General features: G+C 41.0%; 1 protein-coding gene across 1 annotated transcript in view; it reads left to right on the top strand.

The window, feature by feature from the left end:
- The window catches only part of TNKS (tankyrase), a 72,081-nt gene that overhangs the window by 11,995 nt on the left and 40,996 nt on the right, over window positions 1–19,090 (top strand). Inside the window, exons 4-5 of the mRNA XM_082204592.1 lie at window positions 13,205–13,241; window positions 13,911–13,986. Coding sequence (XP_082060718.1) covers window positions 13,205–13,241; window positions 13,911–13,986 — 113 coding nt within the window. The remainder of the gene's footprint in view (window positions 1–13,204; window positions 13,242–13,910; window positions 13,987–19,090) is intronic.

Below are 19,090 nucleotides of genomic sequence, written 5' to 3'. Positions count from 1 at the left end.
AAGATTAAGGGCACTGGTCCATAGGCACACATTAGCATATGCTAAATTATTTGTATAGACGCAAATTGCAATTTAAATGCCACAGAAGGCAAGTCAACTAATTTCCCATCCAAATTACCCCATATAAATTATTTCATTAACATGCACCCCAGCCCAGATGATCCCAAATCATTATTCTTCAGTGTATTTACCCCCAATTAATTTCCCAACAGATTTCATTCCAAATGATTTTGGTTTCCCTACGTATACTCCATCATCTATAGTGAATCTTAATTTATTCCTCAAATTTATACATTACCCAGTAACAAAGATCACCCTGCTCAGTTCAGTTTCTTCAGCTCCGTTACCCACCCAGAAAAACTTTGAAAAAGATTTGAGGCTGTGGACTAATTTCTAGCAATGCCGCTGTTCCCAAGGAATAAATGCTGGGGAAAGGGAGAAAGCCCTACTCAAAAACTGCTCCAGTGTTCCCTAGCTTACTTATTTCACACAAAAGGGGTGGGTGAAATTTTTGCCACTTTCGTTAACCTTAAAATACATCCTTTAAAATGTGTCACAGAAGCAACTAGTTTTATTATAGGTTGGTATTTTGTTGATGTAGCAGACTAAAATATCTACTTTTTGACATTTGTGTTACATTGGTTGTGCTTGGGGATCTTGGAAATGTATCCCTGCCCCAACAGAGGCTACACAAAGTAGGAGCATGCATTTTGAGGGGTAGAGGGCAGGTGATTCAGGGAGGGGAGATAGCATCACTTCTGGAAGCATCCCAAGGGACCCTCTGCTCACCTGTGCTCAGTTGCTGTGGGTCTGCCCTTGCCAGCCTGGTGAATCTTCTGGAGGGCACTAGGATGGCGAAAGCTGTTATAGGCTAATCTATATTCTTACAAAGGGACACAGGTGGCGCTGTGGGTTAAACCACAGAGACTAGGACTTGCCGATCAGAAGGTCGGCGGTTTGAATCCCCGCGACGGGGTAAACTCCCATTGTTCGGTCCCTGCTCCTGCCAACCTAGCAGTTTGAAAGCATGTCAGAGTGCAAATAGATAAATAGGTACCGCTCCGGCGGGAAGGTAAACGGTGTTTTCGTGCGCTGCTCTGGTTTGCCAGAAGCGGCTTAGTCCTGCTGGCCACATGACCTGGAAGCTGTACGCCGGCTCCCTCGGCCAATAAAGTGAGATGAGTGCCGCAACCCCAGAGTCGGCCACGACTGGACCTAATGGTCAAGGGTCCCTTTACCTTTACTATATTCTTACAAGTGACAAATAACTGCTAACAGCCTTCTGCTGTCCAATTAAATACATTTTGATTTATTAATTATCAGAGTTTTAATCTACAGACCTTGGACAAAGCGTTCAGTCCCATAGAACTTGGCAAACATGCAGTGGATTTAGTTGTGAGGAACTCGGGCTGATAGGTCATGCTCAGGGTAGATCTTCTTTTGGGTGAAAGTTACACTTCTGAATTCTAGTAAAAAAGCTGTTTGTAACTTGATGAACACAGCAAACCTTCTGTGCCAAGGGTAGGGAACCTTTGATCTTCAGATGTTGTTGGAATCTTAAAATCCATCAGCTCTAGCTAGGGTGTCTAATGATGTCAAATGATGAGTGCTGCAGCCCAACAGGGTCACAGGTTCCTCACTCCTCTGCCCTCAGGAATGTCCTCCCCAATACCCATAAAATTCATGTATGTATGCATAATTCCTCGTGATCCTGTTCTGAAATCATGAAGTAGAAGTTTCGCTACAGAGGTATTGGCAGTATTGTAACTTGGGTAAAAATAAGTGAGGAATCGTAGCTAAGGGTCTTTATATTGGCCAAGGTACGACTTATGGTTCTTGGTTTATTTTCAGCTTCCTTGCAGTAGCATTTTAAATTTGCCAAAGTGTTTTATATTATTTTATTCTCACAACAGCCCTTTAAAGTAAGGCCATAGTGCAATTTTATCAAAACATGGTTTATTCATATGCAGCCATTCCACAGCTAAGCCATGCTCAAGGTGGCTGCAATTTCAAAAAAAAAAAAAATCACATAGTTGAGTCTGTTACAAAAATATAAGAAAATTTTAAATAGTCATAGACAATAAAGGGCAGGTGGAAATAGGCCAGCAAAACAGGGAGCAAGTCTTGTAGGTAAGATGAAAAGAACAGTACTACCACCTTAAGGACTATCCTGTAGATTATTGCATAAGCTTTCTTGGGCTAGAATAGTCTTCATCAGATGCATCATTCTTGGTATTCCTTGACGTTTATATGCAATATTACTGTTATACACTTAAAACCAATTCATCTTGGCATAGCTACCTAGGTGGTGAACAAAAGATGAGAGCTAGTCTCATCTAGAGGTGGGAAGACTGCAGACTTGACTTGCTCTATGTGTTGTGTTCAAAGCTATGGCTTTCAGGGGTTCCCTGGAAACCTAATGGGTAATGGGGGAACAAGAATGTTTGACTGTTAATGCAGCGAGTCCTTCCACCTTATGCTCAGCCTTTCTCTCTCTGTAAATAAAATCATTTATCCACTGCATTCTCTTGTGACCTTCATTCTAAGAAATCAAAACCCAAGGTAAGCACTGGCACTCCCTAGTGTCTCACATTGGTTGGAGATTGCATTACACTGGCACTCTCACTCCTAAAAGAGTAAAGAGAAACATATTTCCTCCTTCTGAAAGCATCAATAGCTAGTTGCTTCTGTGTCAACATATATGTACTTGTGCAGATCTTTAGACATGTGCAAAGGGTGCTTAACAAAATAAACTGGTTTGACTGCTTTAGCAGTACCTTCTGCTGCAAAATCTCATTTGACAGATATAAAACTAGAAGCCTGGAGGGACCCAAGATATCATTGAACCCAACCCAACCCTCCAATCCTTTATTAATACATTTGCTATAGGCTTAAAATGCCACTGGGCAATTTTATTCATTTCTCTTGTAAGCAGTGGCTAGTAGGATATCCCTTTGAAAACATACCACATCATTTTAAATAATGGTACCCCACAGCAACACCATGCAATGGGTCTATGGCAAAGAGGAGGAATGTTAAATTATGGCTCCAAATCAACACTCCCTGCTGGGCTGAATTTTCTGAATGGCTGCTTGGGTTGTAATTCTATATAATGGAATTAATAGTGAACTATAAATGAGGGGGGGGGGCCCGACATTTTATTATTTTGGTAGACTTGGTCTGCCTTTGCAGCCTGACAAGTTGGCTATCCCCCTTTGAAGAGAAAATGTTCTATGAACATGCTAGCAGCTGCTATTCAGACAGTGGAATGTGCTACAGTGACCTAGCAAATTGAATTAAAATGTTAGATGTTATCATCTGCAAAGAATTGTAGCAATAAATGGTCAATCATCCTGACTCCAACATCTTCAGCAGTAAAAGCAGTGATGTTAGGAGTGTATTACAACCGTGAACCAGAGAACTGCTGCTGATTTGCATGTAATTGCAGAAAATTGTAGCAGCTTGCATTTTTTTTTAATGAGGTGATTGCGAGGACATAGCTGATGGAGAGCTTGTACTCTTTCCTGTGATATATTTATAATTCACTGTGTGAGTCTAGACGTAACAAATTTTTTAGAGACAGTAATAAAATATGGATTTACATTTAGATATCAAAATGACAGTTTGCACACTAACAAATTTTCAGCATAAATATTTGCAAAGAAGTTAAAGTGGACATCTTAATGGAAATTCATAACGTAATCTGCTGAAAGACCAATGTTTCATACCAATGTTAATACTTAACCTTTTCAGCTATATGACCAGTTGAGATGAATGGGAATGAGTTTAGAAATCATGGTAGTTGGCATGTTTCAGAACTTATTAACACATATGTTTGAAGGGTGCTGATGAACATGTGAATGTGAATTTAGGACTTTGTAGTGTTGCTTGATCTGTCATCCCTCTATAAAAAGCCTTTGCTATTTCTGTTTCTCCTCCCATGGCCCTTGTTCAACTGTCTGTTTTCAGCTGTCTTTTACTTCCTTGCAATTTCTGTATTGTTGTCTCTGGTTATAGCATATCTCTTTATATACAGGTATATTTCCCGCCACGACTTGGGGCAAGTTGCTTTTGCCTGCTTTCTTCTAACAACTCAAGGTCCTCTGGCAATTTTCTCTATAGAGTAATGAGCTGTGGATACAGGAACTGCTTGTTTATATACAATCACAATAGTGACATCTTACAGTTGTGTTAAAAATCTCCTGGTAGCTCTAATCCACCCAACCCCAGTTGTTGGTTAACTTACTTACTGTGATACCATGGAATGTTTACATACACAAATATTACCAAAAAAGCCTCAGGATTTTAAAAAATGCAACTGTGTGCCCTTCCTCTGCTGCTGCTGCTGCTGCTGCTCTGTCTCCATTGTGCTGCACTAACCCAGATGTCTAGCATCACCTGTTGACAATAGGAGAGGCAGTTGGTATAGTGTTATAACAATTTACTGTCACAAATAGCACAGCACCAAAGGCTTTAAAAAGTCACTGTGTTGCATTAGATTTATGGCATCACTGTCTGTTTTTCTTGTTAGATTAAGACAGAACATAAAAACTTTTCATCTTGTAATAATATGCTGCTTCAGATTTTTTTATAGGAAATAGATCTATGAGAGTTTATATCTGGCCAAGTTTGACTTTTATGGCAGCCACAGTTCACCCACAACTTCATTGTAATGAGCTGCAGAAGGTGTGCATATAACTGATAGAGCAGTTTTGATATGATTCTTGTGCATTGTACAAAATGCATGTGGATCTGCTTTAGCAGGGGTGGTGTGACAAGGCTCTCTGGGCCAGCTCTACTCCATGACAACCATAGGACTGTCCCACATTGTCGCTGGCCGAACACATGGTTAGGACATACCCTTGATTTTAGTCTGGGGGTTAGTCTGGATTATTTTGTTGGTGGTGGTGTGTGATTTAACCCTGTTGGAATGGTCAGACCATCATCTGTAGCTTGGTATTGCAGTGCAGATCCCCACTGCATAGTTGAGGGACCCATGAGGATGGCCTGTTCCTGGATGCTTACAGAATCTGACAGGTACATGAAAGCTTTGGCAGATTTTCCAGAAGTCATATTTGACAATCACGTTGAGGTCTTGGTCTTGTTATAGAATGGCGAGATGCGCTGGGCTGTTGACACGATTGCTCCCGAGTGCCCTATCCAGCACTGTGGATTTCCAGTTGGTCCCTGCTTGTCCAAGGATATTTTTAATATAATTAAACTGTTTATAAAGGTGAATTAACAGCATTCCCAGGTTACTTATCTTTTTGCTCCCCTGCCCCCAAGACCCACAAACTTTGGCAGCAATGACAAAAACAAAAAGAATTAAATACAGCACTGGGTTGGATGGAGAGGTTTAAGACTGATCAACCGGTGCTCTGATGGAGATGCAGTTTCCCCCTTCTCCTGTCACAATCCTAATACTCTGATGAGTGGGGAGGGGACTGCAGATGTCTTAACTGCATAGGGGTGGCACATGAAAAAGTGCCTATCACAATGATATTAAATGCTGACATACGTAAAGGTGGTGGTCTCTAAGGTATGGGATAAATGACAAAATACCATCTACCTCAATGCTTAGATAATGTTTCCAAAGTCTGATAAGGGGTAAGAGCTCATCCACCTTACCATGAATCTTCATGGAGGCTTTTAGACCATGCCCTGGTCATTTTTGTTTTTAAAGGCACATGGCATAAACACCTTGCTGAAGCCAAGCAGGACTGCATCTAGGAAGCAGATGTAATCAGCTTTGAGTTGTATGGTGGAGGAAGGCAAAATATACACACACTAAATAAAATACAGGTACCCCATTGCAGTGCTCTTACTTTAAGAATGTTTTCCTTCAGCACCCTCATTTTCAAAAGATAAAATGCCAAAACAGGTTGTTTCCCTGCAGCAAAGCCATCACTGCTGCAGGTCTCTCCTTCATTATGTTGCTACAGTTCTAACACTACTGTAGTAGCATTGGCTATCCCCAGCATTGAGCTAAGGCAGAAATCCCTTCCCATCCAGCAGCATGTTCATGTATCCTCCTTTGTTTGAAGGGCTGTCCAATCATCTTGTTCAAAGATGTTAACATCTTGATGTTAACGCCTTGACGTTAACATCTTGATTGCTTAGGCCACCTGGTCTCAGCCTTCCTTGTAATGTTGAGATTCATTGGATTAAAAAAAATAATATTCTAGTAATTGCTTCTAAATGTGCATTTATACATACATATTAGCACATGCACATTTTAGTGTGTGCATGTGTGTGTGTGCATGTGTGTGTGTGAAAATGGCCATTCTACTCTCCCCGATGCTTGTTGGTACAAGTCCTAAAGCCAGCAACCTTGTTCTTCATTTGCCCTTCTGGAGTGATATAGCTTACAATTTTTGGGTGCATCTTCCCTTAATTCTCCGGTTCTGTTGGCAGGCTGCCAACTCATGAGCCTGGGAGACAATCCACTCCAGTACTTCCTATATGCCTCTATAGTTTTAAAAATGGCTTCAGTGATTCACTTTGCAAGAGAAGACAAGGAGGCTGCTTGAGGCCTGCCTGAGGGGAAAAGTAGCTGAAGAAGTTAAGTTGGTCATCTCAAGGGAGTGCATGTTGCAAGTCATATGTGCAGGACATGACCCTGGGCAGTACAATCCAGTTAGCCATCAGTACAAAAAGTGCCCCTTCAGGTCCATTATTCCAGTTTAAAATCCAATCATGTTAATCAAGGAGTCGCCCTGTCAGCTAAAGCAACAAAAGAAAACTCCATCAGGAGTAGTAGTGGGGTAGGAGAACTGAAAATAATGCCAATATATTTCACATCAGGCAACCAATGTGACTCTTTGGTTTCAGATAGTACATGGGTAGATGAGTTTTAAAAGCCTGGGGCACAATTTTTCAGGGCACTCTAGAGGCTATGGTGGCTCATCTACCAGAAGTAATGTATTTAGTTTTAACTTTGGAAGTGTATACTCAATTCTGACCAAACTAAGCATCCTAAAGCAAAAGATACACCAGGAGACAGGTATTGGAAAACATGACTGCCCAGGAATTAAGCATTTCTTGTATCAAATCAATTTTGGAATTTGCTCTAAAGCCTTCATTTACAAGGGTCTATAAACTCCAGGTTTCCCAGTAAAAAATATTATGGTTGCCTAGATCCACTCTACCTGTAATCACTTGCTGAATCACTCAAACTGCCAGGCCAGAACCTGTTGTCCTCCTTTGCTTTTCCTCCACTACATCTGGTTTCTGCTCCTTTGGGCACGTTTGCTGTATGTCAGGCTTCCTCAACCTTGGCCCTCCAGATGTTTTGAGACTACAATTCCCATCATCCCTGATCACTGGTCCTGCTAGCTAGGGATCATGGGAGTTGTAGGCCAAAAACATCTGAAGGGCCAAGGTTGGGGAAGCCTGCTGTATATAGTCCTTTTAAGGACTCCGTACAGTCTCCTGCCTCCTGATGGCTGAAGCAGAGTTCTATTTTCCAGTTGCCAAGAAGCCTTTTTAAAGGGCTCCCTCTTGCTTACTGTTCTTGCTCTTGGCTTCAACATGCCCAGGTTCTCTTTCCCATTGCCCAATGGTGCTTTATTTGGTGATTCTCACACTCTATTCTGCCTTCTGGAGAACCTTTCCTTACAAATCATCTGCTCCTTCTGTCCCCCGTGTGTGTGTGTGTGTGTGTGTGTGTGTGTGTGTGTGTATGTGTATGTGTGGTTTTTGTATGTCACCCTCTGGTCCTCCCGTCCCAGCTGCTCATAACTGTGCCCTAGTTTGTAAAATGAGTCCACAGAGAAATGAGTCCACTACTGTTCTTCCTTAAGCAGCACTGACCTCCACCTCACCCTTCCTTCTCTTACACCCTGTGTGCTTGCTCTTTCTTGTATGCATGTTGTTAGGTTAGTTGTGGTTAGAATCAATTGGCTAATTCCCTCACACTAAAGAAATGTGTATTGTTACTGAGTGATCATCATTGCCATAAAAGAGATGCATTGTTGCTGAGCTATTCCTCACTGAAGTGTTAAATATGTATATTTTGATTCTCTCCATTTTAAGACCTGTGTGAGTATAAGTTTCTGGGTAAATCTGCCAATGCACTTTGTTGCCATTGTCTACATATCCTAATTCATGACTCTTCTAGAACATGCATATGTAAAACAAGTGTCTCCTGAAAGCCTAAGTATACAAATATTTCTGCCATTCGTAGCTGTAACCATCTTTATGCTGCCCTTTCATATATGAATATATTAATTCATGGATCCGGTTTTCTTGGCTGGGCAGGAAGAGAATGATCCAAGAGTGGAGGATATCAACATCAGTCCCTTGTCATGACTACATCACTTGTTGCTGAGATTTTGACTTTCAGCAGCTTACCTTCTCCGCAGAGGCAGGGGCCCTATTTGGATGGTTTGCTTTTGGAGGCTGATGGAGCAAATTGGTTTTCAGATGACCTAGAGCCGGTGGGGCAGGTGTGGGATTTTCTGATGGGTACAGTTGATGCTTTGTTGAAGCCCTGGCTGATCTGTGGAATATGCAGAAGGATTCTTGGTCTGTTAACGTTATCAGCCCTAGATAGCCTCTCTTGCTTCATAAAGCTCTTCTAACTTCTTGGTATACACCAGAGCTTAGGGCAATGAAGTAAGGTGGGAGATGTCTTCTTCGGAGGCAAGTGGAGCAAAACTTCAGGTGAATACAACCAAACACCCGGGAGTGCTCTTTATCAAGCCTAATCTTTGCTAGTGAAGAAGACATACATTGCTGCTTCCATTGCAGCCACACCGTGTTGTCTGGTGGAGCTTTTCCAGGTAGTATGGGGCCTTTTGCATTGCCCAAAGGAGGCAATAGAATGGACAATGGCTTGCTGTGTCTTGTTTGTCAAGCATTTTGAGGATAAAGTCTTGTGCATCTGCCAGGATCTTGGCTCCACTGTTACAGATGAATCTCAAGAGGTGTCCAGAGCACTTTCTAGTCCTCCTGTTCTCGATCAGTTTCAGTTTGTAAGGATGTGGACAAAGTGCTTGGTTTGCTTTGGTCATCCACTTGTGCTCTTGCTGATAGCAACTAATGGACCACCAGTTGGGCCAGGGGGGTGAGTAATGCCTCATTGCAAATAGGGGTTAGTCCATACCTACCTAAAGAAGGTGATTGTAAGACCACTCCTTAAGAAATCCTCAGTGGATTCAAAAATATTAATTATCTAATGTCCCCTTTGAGGGGAAGGTTCTTGAGTGTTTGGTCGTGTGCCAGAGCCAAGCTCTTTTGGATGAAACCAATTTTCTAGAACCATATCAATGGGGGTTTAGGCCTGGTTTTCACACAGAAAGTGCTTTGGTCACCCTGTGTAATGACCTTTGTCAGGAGAAAGTCAAGGGTGTGTGTATGTCTGTTAAATTTCTTTGATCTCTCAAGATGTATTATGGTATAGTATGTTGTTATTCTGGAGTGAATGTCCTAGTTGGGGTGGGCCGCACCACTCACATCTACATGAAACCACTGAGTAAGGTCATCTGGAGTTTGGGAGTGGTTGTCAGCAATACAGTGGTGCCCCGCAAGACGAATGCCTCGCAAGACGGAAAACTCGCTAGACGAAAGAGTTTTCCGTTTTGGAGGTGCTTCGCAAAACAAATCTCCTATGGGCTTGCTTCGCAAGACGAAAATGTCTTGCGAGTTCCTGCGGTTTTTCCCCCTCCCCCCTTTTTCTAAGCTTCTAAGCTGCTTATCAGCTGATCCGATAAACTGATAATCCGCTAAAAGCCGCTAATAGCGCTAATCCTCTAATCCGTCAATGGGCTTGCTTCGCTAGACAAAAAAACCGCTAGACGAAGAGAATCACGGATTCTTTTCGTCTTGCGAGGCACCACTGTATGTTGATAATAGGCAGATCTGTTTCTCTTTTAGATGTGGCAATGGACTAGGTGAGAACCAATAAACTGAAGCTTAATCCAAATAAGTATTGGTGGGTTCTCTAGATTGGCTGGGTGGGCCCTCGCCTGTTCAGGATGGGGGTTGCACTCCCTTGGAATGAATAGTTGCACAGCTTCTGGGTACTTTTGGAACCACTACGTATGTCTGAGACTGACATGGACTTAGTGGTCAAAGTGCTTTCCATCAGCTTTGGTTGCTGGCCCAGCTAGACCCCTATGAGGATAAGGATAGTCTAACTTCTGTGGTCTGTGTCCTGGCAATAGGTTAGATTACTGCAATGTGTTATATGTGGGGTTACTTTTGGAGACTGTTGGGAAACTGCAGCTGGTGTAGAATTCAGTAGACTGATGGCTGACCAGAGCAAGATGGACTGATCATATAGCACCAATCTTGGCACAAGTGCATTGTGTACTAGTAGGTTTGTGGACTCAATTCAGGATGCTGTTTGTGACCTATAAAGCTTTATGTGGTTCAGGGCCTCGGTATACCAAGATATACCTCTTCCACGTAAATCAGTCTGGACTCAACATTCATCATCTGAGGTTCATGTCTGTGTGCCCCCTCTGAGGGCCTTCTAAGTGGTGGCTTTCTTTTTGTGGAATGCTTTTTACTCTTAATTTGTAGGGGAAAGGCTCTTCTGCTCATTTTTTGAGTGGCGTGGGTTGATTTGGATCCACCCCTTTTTGTACTGTGTACAGTATTATGGATGAACATTTTAGGTATTTATTTTATTCCTGTTCTTATACTTGGCTTTATTTAATGTTTTGTTTTTATATTGCAAGTTGCTTTGCGTCACTTTTGTGAAAAAGCAACCAGCAAATAATAATGTAGTTCTTTGGAATCATTCTGCAGATTGAACAAAGAAGCTTGTGCACTTTCCAATTTATTCATGCTTCAGCAGGATATGGTAAAGTCTGAAACATGCTTGTAACCTTGTTTTGTGTTGTGGTACTAGCAAGGTTGTTGAATGTAAAGCAAGAATGCCAATAATCCTCAAAATGCGTAAGTGTATTACACCTAGAGATAATAGGTTATCTGCTTCGAATAAAAAAATTATATCTCTCTAGCATTGTTAGCAGTTTGTATTTGCATGTGAATGGTAATGTTTAGTGTTTCCACTTAGGTGCTGCATACAAGGATGTAACTGATGGCCAGGATCCAAAGTAACAGCTGGACTAGTTCCACGTGCCTTAGGGGAATTTATTGAACAGCAGAACCTTGTCTAGTTTATGATATGGTATTATCCATTATTCAGAAGAATAAAAAATCCTACTCGTTGCACAGAAGTCCTTGGACACACCCAAGAATCCCTCTAGCACTCAGGCAGCATGTTCTGAATTTCTTTTTTTCTTTGTGAAAGACCAAGGAGCAAAAATACAGTGTAAGGGGGAGTGAATAAAACTGTATCTCCCGCTAGTCCTTATGGTGATATTACAGTATGAGAAGGATTAGACGACATACATTGGATGCACAAGGTCTCTGGTACTTCCAGCTAAAGCAGGCATGTCCAAAGTCTGCTTCGGGGGCCTAATCTGGCCCGCCGGTTGATTTAATCCGGCCCCCGTGGCAGTACATGTCCTGGGGTAAAATTGTAAAAAAAAAAAAAAAGCGCAACAACTTTGGGGTAAAATTGTAAAAAAGCTCAGCAAACTTTGGTCGGCTCTCACATATGTTCACTTCATAAAATCTGGCCCTCTTTGAAAAAAGTTTGGGCACCCCTGCGCTAAAGGATCTTGGCTAGCAGGGTTGAAAAACATCTCTGCCTGAGGCTTTGAAAAACCATTGATAGTCAGTGTAGACGATGATGGGCTAGCTAGGCCAATAGTCTGACACTGTAAGGCCACTTCATAGGTTGAATCCTATGAAGGCAAGTCTGTATTTATTCTTCACAGATATAGGTTGCATTTGCATGTAACACTGAGCCCAAACTGCATGGCTTCTTTTAACTATAATATGTATGAGGTGTATTGCCAGTGAATACTCCTGTTTCCTCCTCTGTTGAGCTGGGAAACAAACCATAGAGTTACTTCTGAGCAAGGATTTGTGCTTTGTTTCTCTCAAACTGCAACAAAGGAGCCCATGTTTTGTTTTTGGTTTGTTTGAGAGAAACAAATCATGAATGCTGATTAAGATGTGATGTTAAGCCAGCCACTTCATGGCTTGTTTCCCCACCAACTAAGGAAGGAGTAAAGAGGGATCTCTTGACAAATCACACAGTGTGGCTTAGTGTTGTGTATCTGTGGCCATTGAATAGAAATTATGAGTGTGCTCTCCAAGCATCCCCACATTGATTTAACACTCATTCATTCAGTAGTTGTGTCCGTGTGTGTGGATTTGTGCAAGTGTCCCTAGCAGGTGATTTTAATGGATGTGTTTCTAGCCATAATTGTAAAGTGCAATGGTTTTTAATTGTAATATTGCTGTGAGTGACCTGCAGAGTGAAAGGGCAATGTTAAGAGGGCCTGGATACTGCAGCTGCTATTGTGAGGATTATTTTAGTTGTGATTTCCTGACTTTATGGCTCTTAAATTGAGGTGTATTCAGCATTTCCCAGTTCAGGTTTTTGCAACTTTAAAATTTGAAGAACTAAAGGTTCAAATAATACTCTTCAAATCAAAAATTCTTCAGATATTCCACAGAACCCTTGGCACTGGGAGTTTACCTAGAGTTCAGGACGTGCATTTAGAATTTTGCCCTAAGATACGAAAACAGCCAAATAACCTTTTAATGGTAGGTTTTAAGTGCAGCTTTCTGAATGCTTTTGCTTTTGCCCTTCCCCATCTCTTTTGATGCATTGCTTTCCTTAAGGCCAGAAGCATGCTCTTATGAGGCAGAGGCTCGGGACGTTCTGACGTAAAATAATTGTTTTGCAAGATACTGTCAAGCTAGAAAGGGATTCAGGGGGTTGTGGCTTTACTTTTTCCCTTACGTTTTCACGCTATGCTAGTATGCCGTGGTACAGTGAATAGGAAAAGTGGGGGAGGAGACATTGTATTCAGCTGCCATGCTGTTATCGGAGGGATTGTTTCTAGATACAGGTTTAGCATTCATTGGTTGTCTGAAGAAAGCCATTTCATCCGAGGATTGGACAAGACGCTGCGTCAGTTTGCTGCCCGTCTCCAAGGCACTGGTGATGCTGCCTCCTGAAGCTGGCTAACGTCACAGCTCCATCACCCAGCGGGGTGTGGGCTCACTCTCCCCCCCCTCCCCCGTTCTGTTTAATTCTGTATTTGCTTCCTGCTGCATTTCTTAATCTGTCTTCTGCCAAATGCTAACAGCATGATATTTTGCAATCATTTAGGTGAATACAAGAAAGACGAACTCCTGGAAGCTGCTAGGTAAGTGCTGCTCAGAATACAAATGGTTTTTGAAGGGAGGATGTAGAAAGCCGGGATGAAAAATGGGCTTTTATGATCGCTGTCATCCTGTCATTACCCTATTATGAAATTATGCAGATAAACAAGGCTTGTTAGCATGGGTTTGCTTTGGATTTTAGCCACTTGCAAAAAGCAAAAGAATGTGTTTATTTGTAATCATGCAGTATGATGGGGGTGCTTGCATTTTGGCATAATGTACTCCCAATTTCATTTATGTTTAGAGTGATCATTTTAGAAAGAAACAGTATATTAGGACATTTTCTCTTTATTTTACACCTGAAAGGCATATTTCGCGTTTTCTTATTAAAGCCCATCATAAGAAACCTTGAGCAAGAGCTCTGAAGCTATTTATAGCGTCTTCGGGAATGTAACAAAAATAGGTGTTTGGGAAACGTCTTTTCGGCAGATACATAAAACCAAGTAAAATATAAATTAAACATTAAATTGATGTTAATCTTTTACATGGTGTATTCTTAAAGGAACTGTTTCAAGTGTCTGCTTTTTGCAATTTGAAATACATATTAGGTGGTTCTTTGCACATGCCAGTATATAGAACAGTATATAATGTGGAACTCCATTTCAAATATTTTATAAGGGGCTCTCCCTCTTTCTTACTTCTCTGTCATGCAGGAGTGGTAATGAAGAAAAACTAATGGCTTTGTTGACACCTTTAAATGTGAACTGCCATGCAAGTGATGGGCGAAAAGTAAGTCTGTGCATATTTAACGCATTTTGTCATTCCCCCCCCCCCCGACAGCTAACCTGCATGCCTTGTCAATTTGAAAATATTTCTAACCCATCACTTATGTGGAAGTGTTGTAATTCGTGTCTGTTAACTATGAAATTAAATGATGCTATGCCTAATATTGATGGTTTGTGACAGATTGACAGAGGCAGTGGAGCGTGCACTTGAAATCATGCTATTTGTTTCAAATATCAACTATTGGGCTATGCTTCAGATAGTTCGGCTATAAAAATAAACTGCATGTTTGGGCTGTTAATAGCTGTAAAATAACAGTCTGTCTAGTATTTTCTTTTTCGTGGTATTGTTCAGTTAAGAAAGGTAGGAGTCCAAGCCTCCTACTATGCTTAGCATAGCTAATTCCATATCGGTATGATTTGTGCCCATTCAATTCTCTTAACTTTTGATATTTTTATGCTTTTGATGTCTGGCTGCAGCTTTATATAACGGGGATGTTGAATGAAATGGATTGGGTTAGAAGGGGAAGGGAAGAACCTACAATGACAGGCTACCAGCCAGACTTCATGACATGTTCTCTTAAATTACATAATGTGCATTTGACCATTTAATTTCGCTGCTTAGCTTTGAAATTTTGTAATTGGTATACAAGAATTTGCTCTTGGGACTGACCCAGGTCCACACAGATTAGGAATCTTATCTTTCGGTGGCTATTTTTAGGGTTTGCCAAAATCTTCATAGCATAGTCTCAAACAGGGATGAGCAGCTGCTTTGGCCTGCAAGGCTGGATCATTCCTGCCCAAGCTGAGCTGGAAAGGGAAGACTCATAAAAACTGGGGCAGGTTGTGGCCCTTGGTCTCCAGGTTGCCTATTTTGGAGCTAAATCTTTTAAAAATAAGTTTATTCATTTGCAATGCAAAAAGGGCCAGTTTAAATATTTTTTGACACAAACACTACAGAGCAAGGCTCGTGTAAGTGCCATTTATTTCAATGTTTAGAACTGCTTATATTTTATGGGACCATGCCCTTTCTTTTTAATAATGTTGTCTGTATAATCTGTAACTGACCTAAAATTATACCCACCAGATTCTTGATTAGTTGCACTGATTTAAAACTTGGCAGCATGCATTGCTTTTGTGTGTGTGTGTGATTATATATATTGTTTTGTTTTTACTTATATGTTAGAATGACCATCAGTTGGTTTTACTGTCACAATGAACTGTATACACTATCCCCACCCCCATTTGTCTGCAACTAAGTACTTCTGAATCTCCTTAGAACTGTCTGTGCAAGCAACTTATATTTAGGAATTATTCAGATGATTTGTAGTACTGTATTCTTAGTCTGATAGCATGGGGAAGTCTTTTAAGTGATATATGCAACTGTGTGTGTTTATTTAAAGAGTTTTCTTTTATAATCAGTATTCTTAATATAGAAGTCCTGAGCAGAACTTTTTTGTGTAGCTAAATCCCCACAGATAGTTAAATGAGGCCCAAAACAATATGCCATCAAGTATAGTATTAATGGTTCAGGAATATAATGTATCTGACTGTTCTGAAAGGAAATACAAAGGAAAGAAGTTCAGTGTATTTAAAACAATTGAGATGCAGTAGCAGATAAATTGATCAAAACCAACAGATTTCTATTAAAAACAAAATTATTATTAATAACAACAAAACATTTATATAATGAGTATATTTGGTAGCTACTGTTGAGAGCTCCTCTGTTGAGAACTGTTCCTACCATGTAATGGATCTTGGGGTATACTTACAGGTCAGCAAATGCTTAGTTCTTTTTAATCTATTACTGTAACTGTGAAGGCACCATTCAGTTCTCTCCCCTATCAAAATGGCTCATGTCTTCTCTGTTGAAAGCATACTCTCCAAGATTCAAAAGTCTGCAGGACTCTGACCTGTTCACAGATATCCACCTGTGCAGCGATTGCCCTTGCTTCTGTCAGGGAATAAGTCACATATCGCATAGGGAACAGTGCATACGTAATGCTTTTGAACCTTGAACCTTGATTGGGGTTGGGGAATGCTGCTGGCTTCTTCATTGACCAAAGGAATGCGATTTTGAGACTCTTGCCTTTCAATATGTTTCATTCTGTGATACTTCTGAAGCCTTTTGCTCCTTTCCTTCATCTGGCATCCCCAAGGTTCAGTAGTGTACCAAACTGGATAAGTGTCCTGTTGCTCTGGCTTCACCATTAGTATTAAATCCACCCTAAAAGCCGCCAAAATCAACAGCTGGCTTCAGGTAGAATTCAGCATGGCACTATTACAAATGTTCCGTCTATGCAAGCATATCAGCTTGCCAGATGACTCCCCATGTGCTGTTTGGGGGGGTGTTCTCCCCCCCATGCCATTGGGGGGGCACATCGGGGTGGTGGTGATACAGAGAAGAAAGCCCCATTGTGCAAGTTAAAGTCCTTGTGCAAGACTTCATTGAGGTTCGTTGGGTGAATTCCACCCTTCATCTATGGGTTTCAAGACTCCACTATATTAGGCAGGAAATATGTAAGTTGAGTACCATGTTACATTCTGCCATCTTTCCATGTCTAAGCATCCAATTAGGCCAAAAGGATAGGCATTAACAGGGGTGTGACCTTTTAGTTGGCCTAGTAAAGATTGCCCTCATGTGGATTTGGAATTTATCTGGGAAATTCCCTTTATATTCTCATTCTCTCTCTCTCTCTCTCTCTCTCTCTCTCTCTCTCTCACACACACACACACACACACACACACACTCTCCCTTTACCTTTCTCTGTTATGTTCAGATAAATGAGTAAAATGGTTTGAGCTTCAGATACTTGACATCGTTGATATAGGAAGATAGGCTATGCATGCCTAAATAAGAGACCTAGGAGCAAGCCTTAATTTTGGGTTAGGAAATCCCAGCAGTCAGAGTAATGACTGCTGGCTGTGAAAGATTCATGTGCACAGCAGTCATTACTTAAAACACTAGTGTTTGTGCAACACAAGCTGGTTCTAGGCACCAACATTAATTGCTTAGCTGAAATGTGAGGATGCACTTTTTTGTATACAGTTATAAGAGGCTGTAATTCTTCAATAAAATCTTCAACACTGAATATTATATAGAATTTTGAAGAAACATATATACTGTTGAATTCCATCATTCAAGCTCTTATTCTACTGAAGTTGTAGTACCTAATAGTCTCTGCTTATTAACAACAGGTAGAGGTTGGGGTTCTGCGTGGGAGAAAATAACTCCAAGATACTATAAATAATCCTTTCAGTCATCCTATATATTTTTAGAATCCATTTGTGCAGTTTTTTGTATTATTTCTAATGAACCCATGACCCTATTATCTGTCAATGAATTGAATTGTAAATGAAGAATTGGCTAGTATCTGTGTTTGAATTCAGAATGCCAAGTGATGATACATATTGGCAGGAAATCAATGGCAAATATGCTCATCAAAGATTAAAAAATTAAACAGTAACACCAGGAAAAATAAATTCAATTAGATAATTCAGTTAGACAAACTATGTCTATTGTGTTGACACAATACAGAAGAAAATGATACAAACTCAATTTTATATTACCAAACAACTTTTACAATATTGCATTAAAATAAATTGCCTCTGCATTGCTCTCCAAAAGGATCTTTTAAAGCTTAGCTCTGCATAAATGCTTCTGCGTGACATAAGGGAAGTTTTTATAGTGGGCAGCAATGGAACCGCAGTTATCCCTTTGGAAGCAGTCATATACAGCAAGGCTGGGAAACAAGAAGTTACTGAACTCCTTCTCCCATCAGTCAAAGCCTGCAAGGCCCAATGGTCTGGGATAATGTTGTTGTGGTCTGAAGGCATCTGGAGGCCTGCAGGCTCCATATCGTTGCAGTTCTGTCCAGAGCCCTTTTACCTCAGCAGCCCTAGTGGTTACTGATATAGTGGTACCTCAGGTTAAGTACTTAATTTGTTCCAGAGGTCTGTTCTTAACCTGAAACTGTTCTTAACCTGAACAACCACTTTAGCTAATGGTGCCTCCTGCTGCTGCCGCCGCGCCGCCGGAGCACGATTTCTGTTCTCATCCTGAAGCAAAGTTCTTAACCCGAGGTAATATTTCTGGGTTAACAGAGTCTGTAACCTGAAGCGTATGTAACCTGAGCTACCACTGTACACTATTTAAAATGGTAGTTACTTATTCCAGCTTTACTGCTGGTGCCCAAACCATCATAAAACACATTATAACAACATCTGCTAATTTATTTACTTCAAAGCAGTGGGATTCTGAGGGTTGTCATCAGTGTTTGTTTACACCGGATGCGAGTTTAGACCAGAAAATGTGTGATCTGTTTGTGTAGACTGGCCCTTAGTGAGTTGCAGTTCTCCAGACTGCTAATTCTTTTAAAAGTTCTGCCCCTCACCCCATTAAACCTTTATAGTGCAAGTTCGGATCTCTGCACTCCCTTAACTGTTTGCTTTCTGTCATGCTAAAGTGTGTTTCTGGAACTTTCTGCAGTGTTGTTTCATGGTGCTGGAAACTGGAGAGTAAAAGCAGCTTGATACAGAAATTAACTTCCTTTTCACGCTGTGCATACTTAACAACAAAGCCCCTAAACATAAATGGAGGCCCATGGGGAGATGCAAGACCAATGCAGAGCCAAAAAATAACTCATCGTGCTTTCTGCAGATACAAATGAGCCAACTGAGTGCATCTTATTTCAGAAGACAGAGCCTTTATAGTATTTCACTACTTTCCTTAACTATCACCTAGGGAGAGGGAGCCATTTCATCTTCTTGCCGTTGCCTTGTATGCAATGTGGGAAAATGACTAGCACGGGAAGTCTTAAAAGCCTTTTCAATTCTGCATGTGAGACTAAATAGAGCAAGTGTTTCCTTTCTCGCTTTGCTGTTATAAATCCATATAATTACAATGATGTATCATACCCAGGCAATCTTTTGTATAAACTTGAAAAGAAAACTAGGCACATCTGTATTTGGAGTGGTTTTGGACACCTCATGTGGGGGGGAAAGGAAGTTCTTACCTTCTGTTCTTGGTTATTCATATATCCTACCCTACTTTGGTATCATATATTGTTCTTCGTCCAAACCCCTGTACCCCTTTTATCCTTCAGCAGCCC

Source organism: Podarcis vaucheri (assembly GCF_965113315.1).
Source record: "Podarcis vaucheri genome assembly, chromosome: 17".
Lineage (NCBI taxonomy): Eukaryota > Metazoa > Chordata > Lepidosauria > Squamata > Lacertidae > Podarcis > Podarcis vaucheri.
Note: the sequence above shows the minus strand (reverse complement) of the source record. Positions and strands in the feature narration are given on the sequence as shown.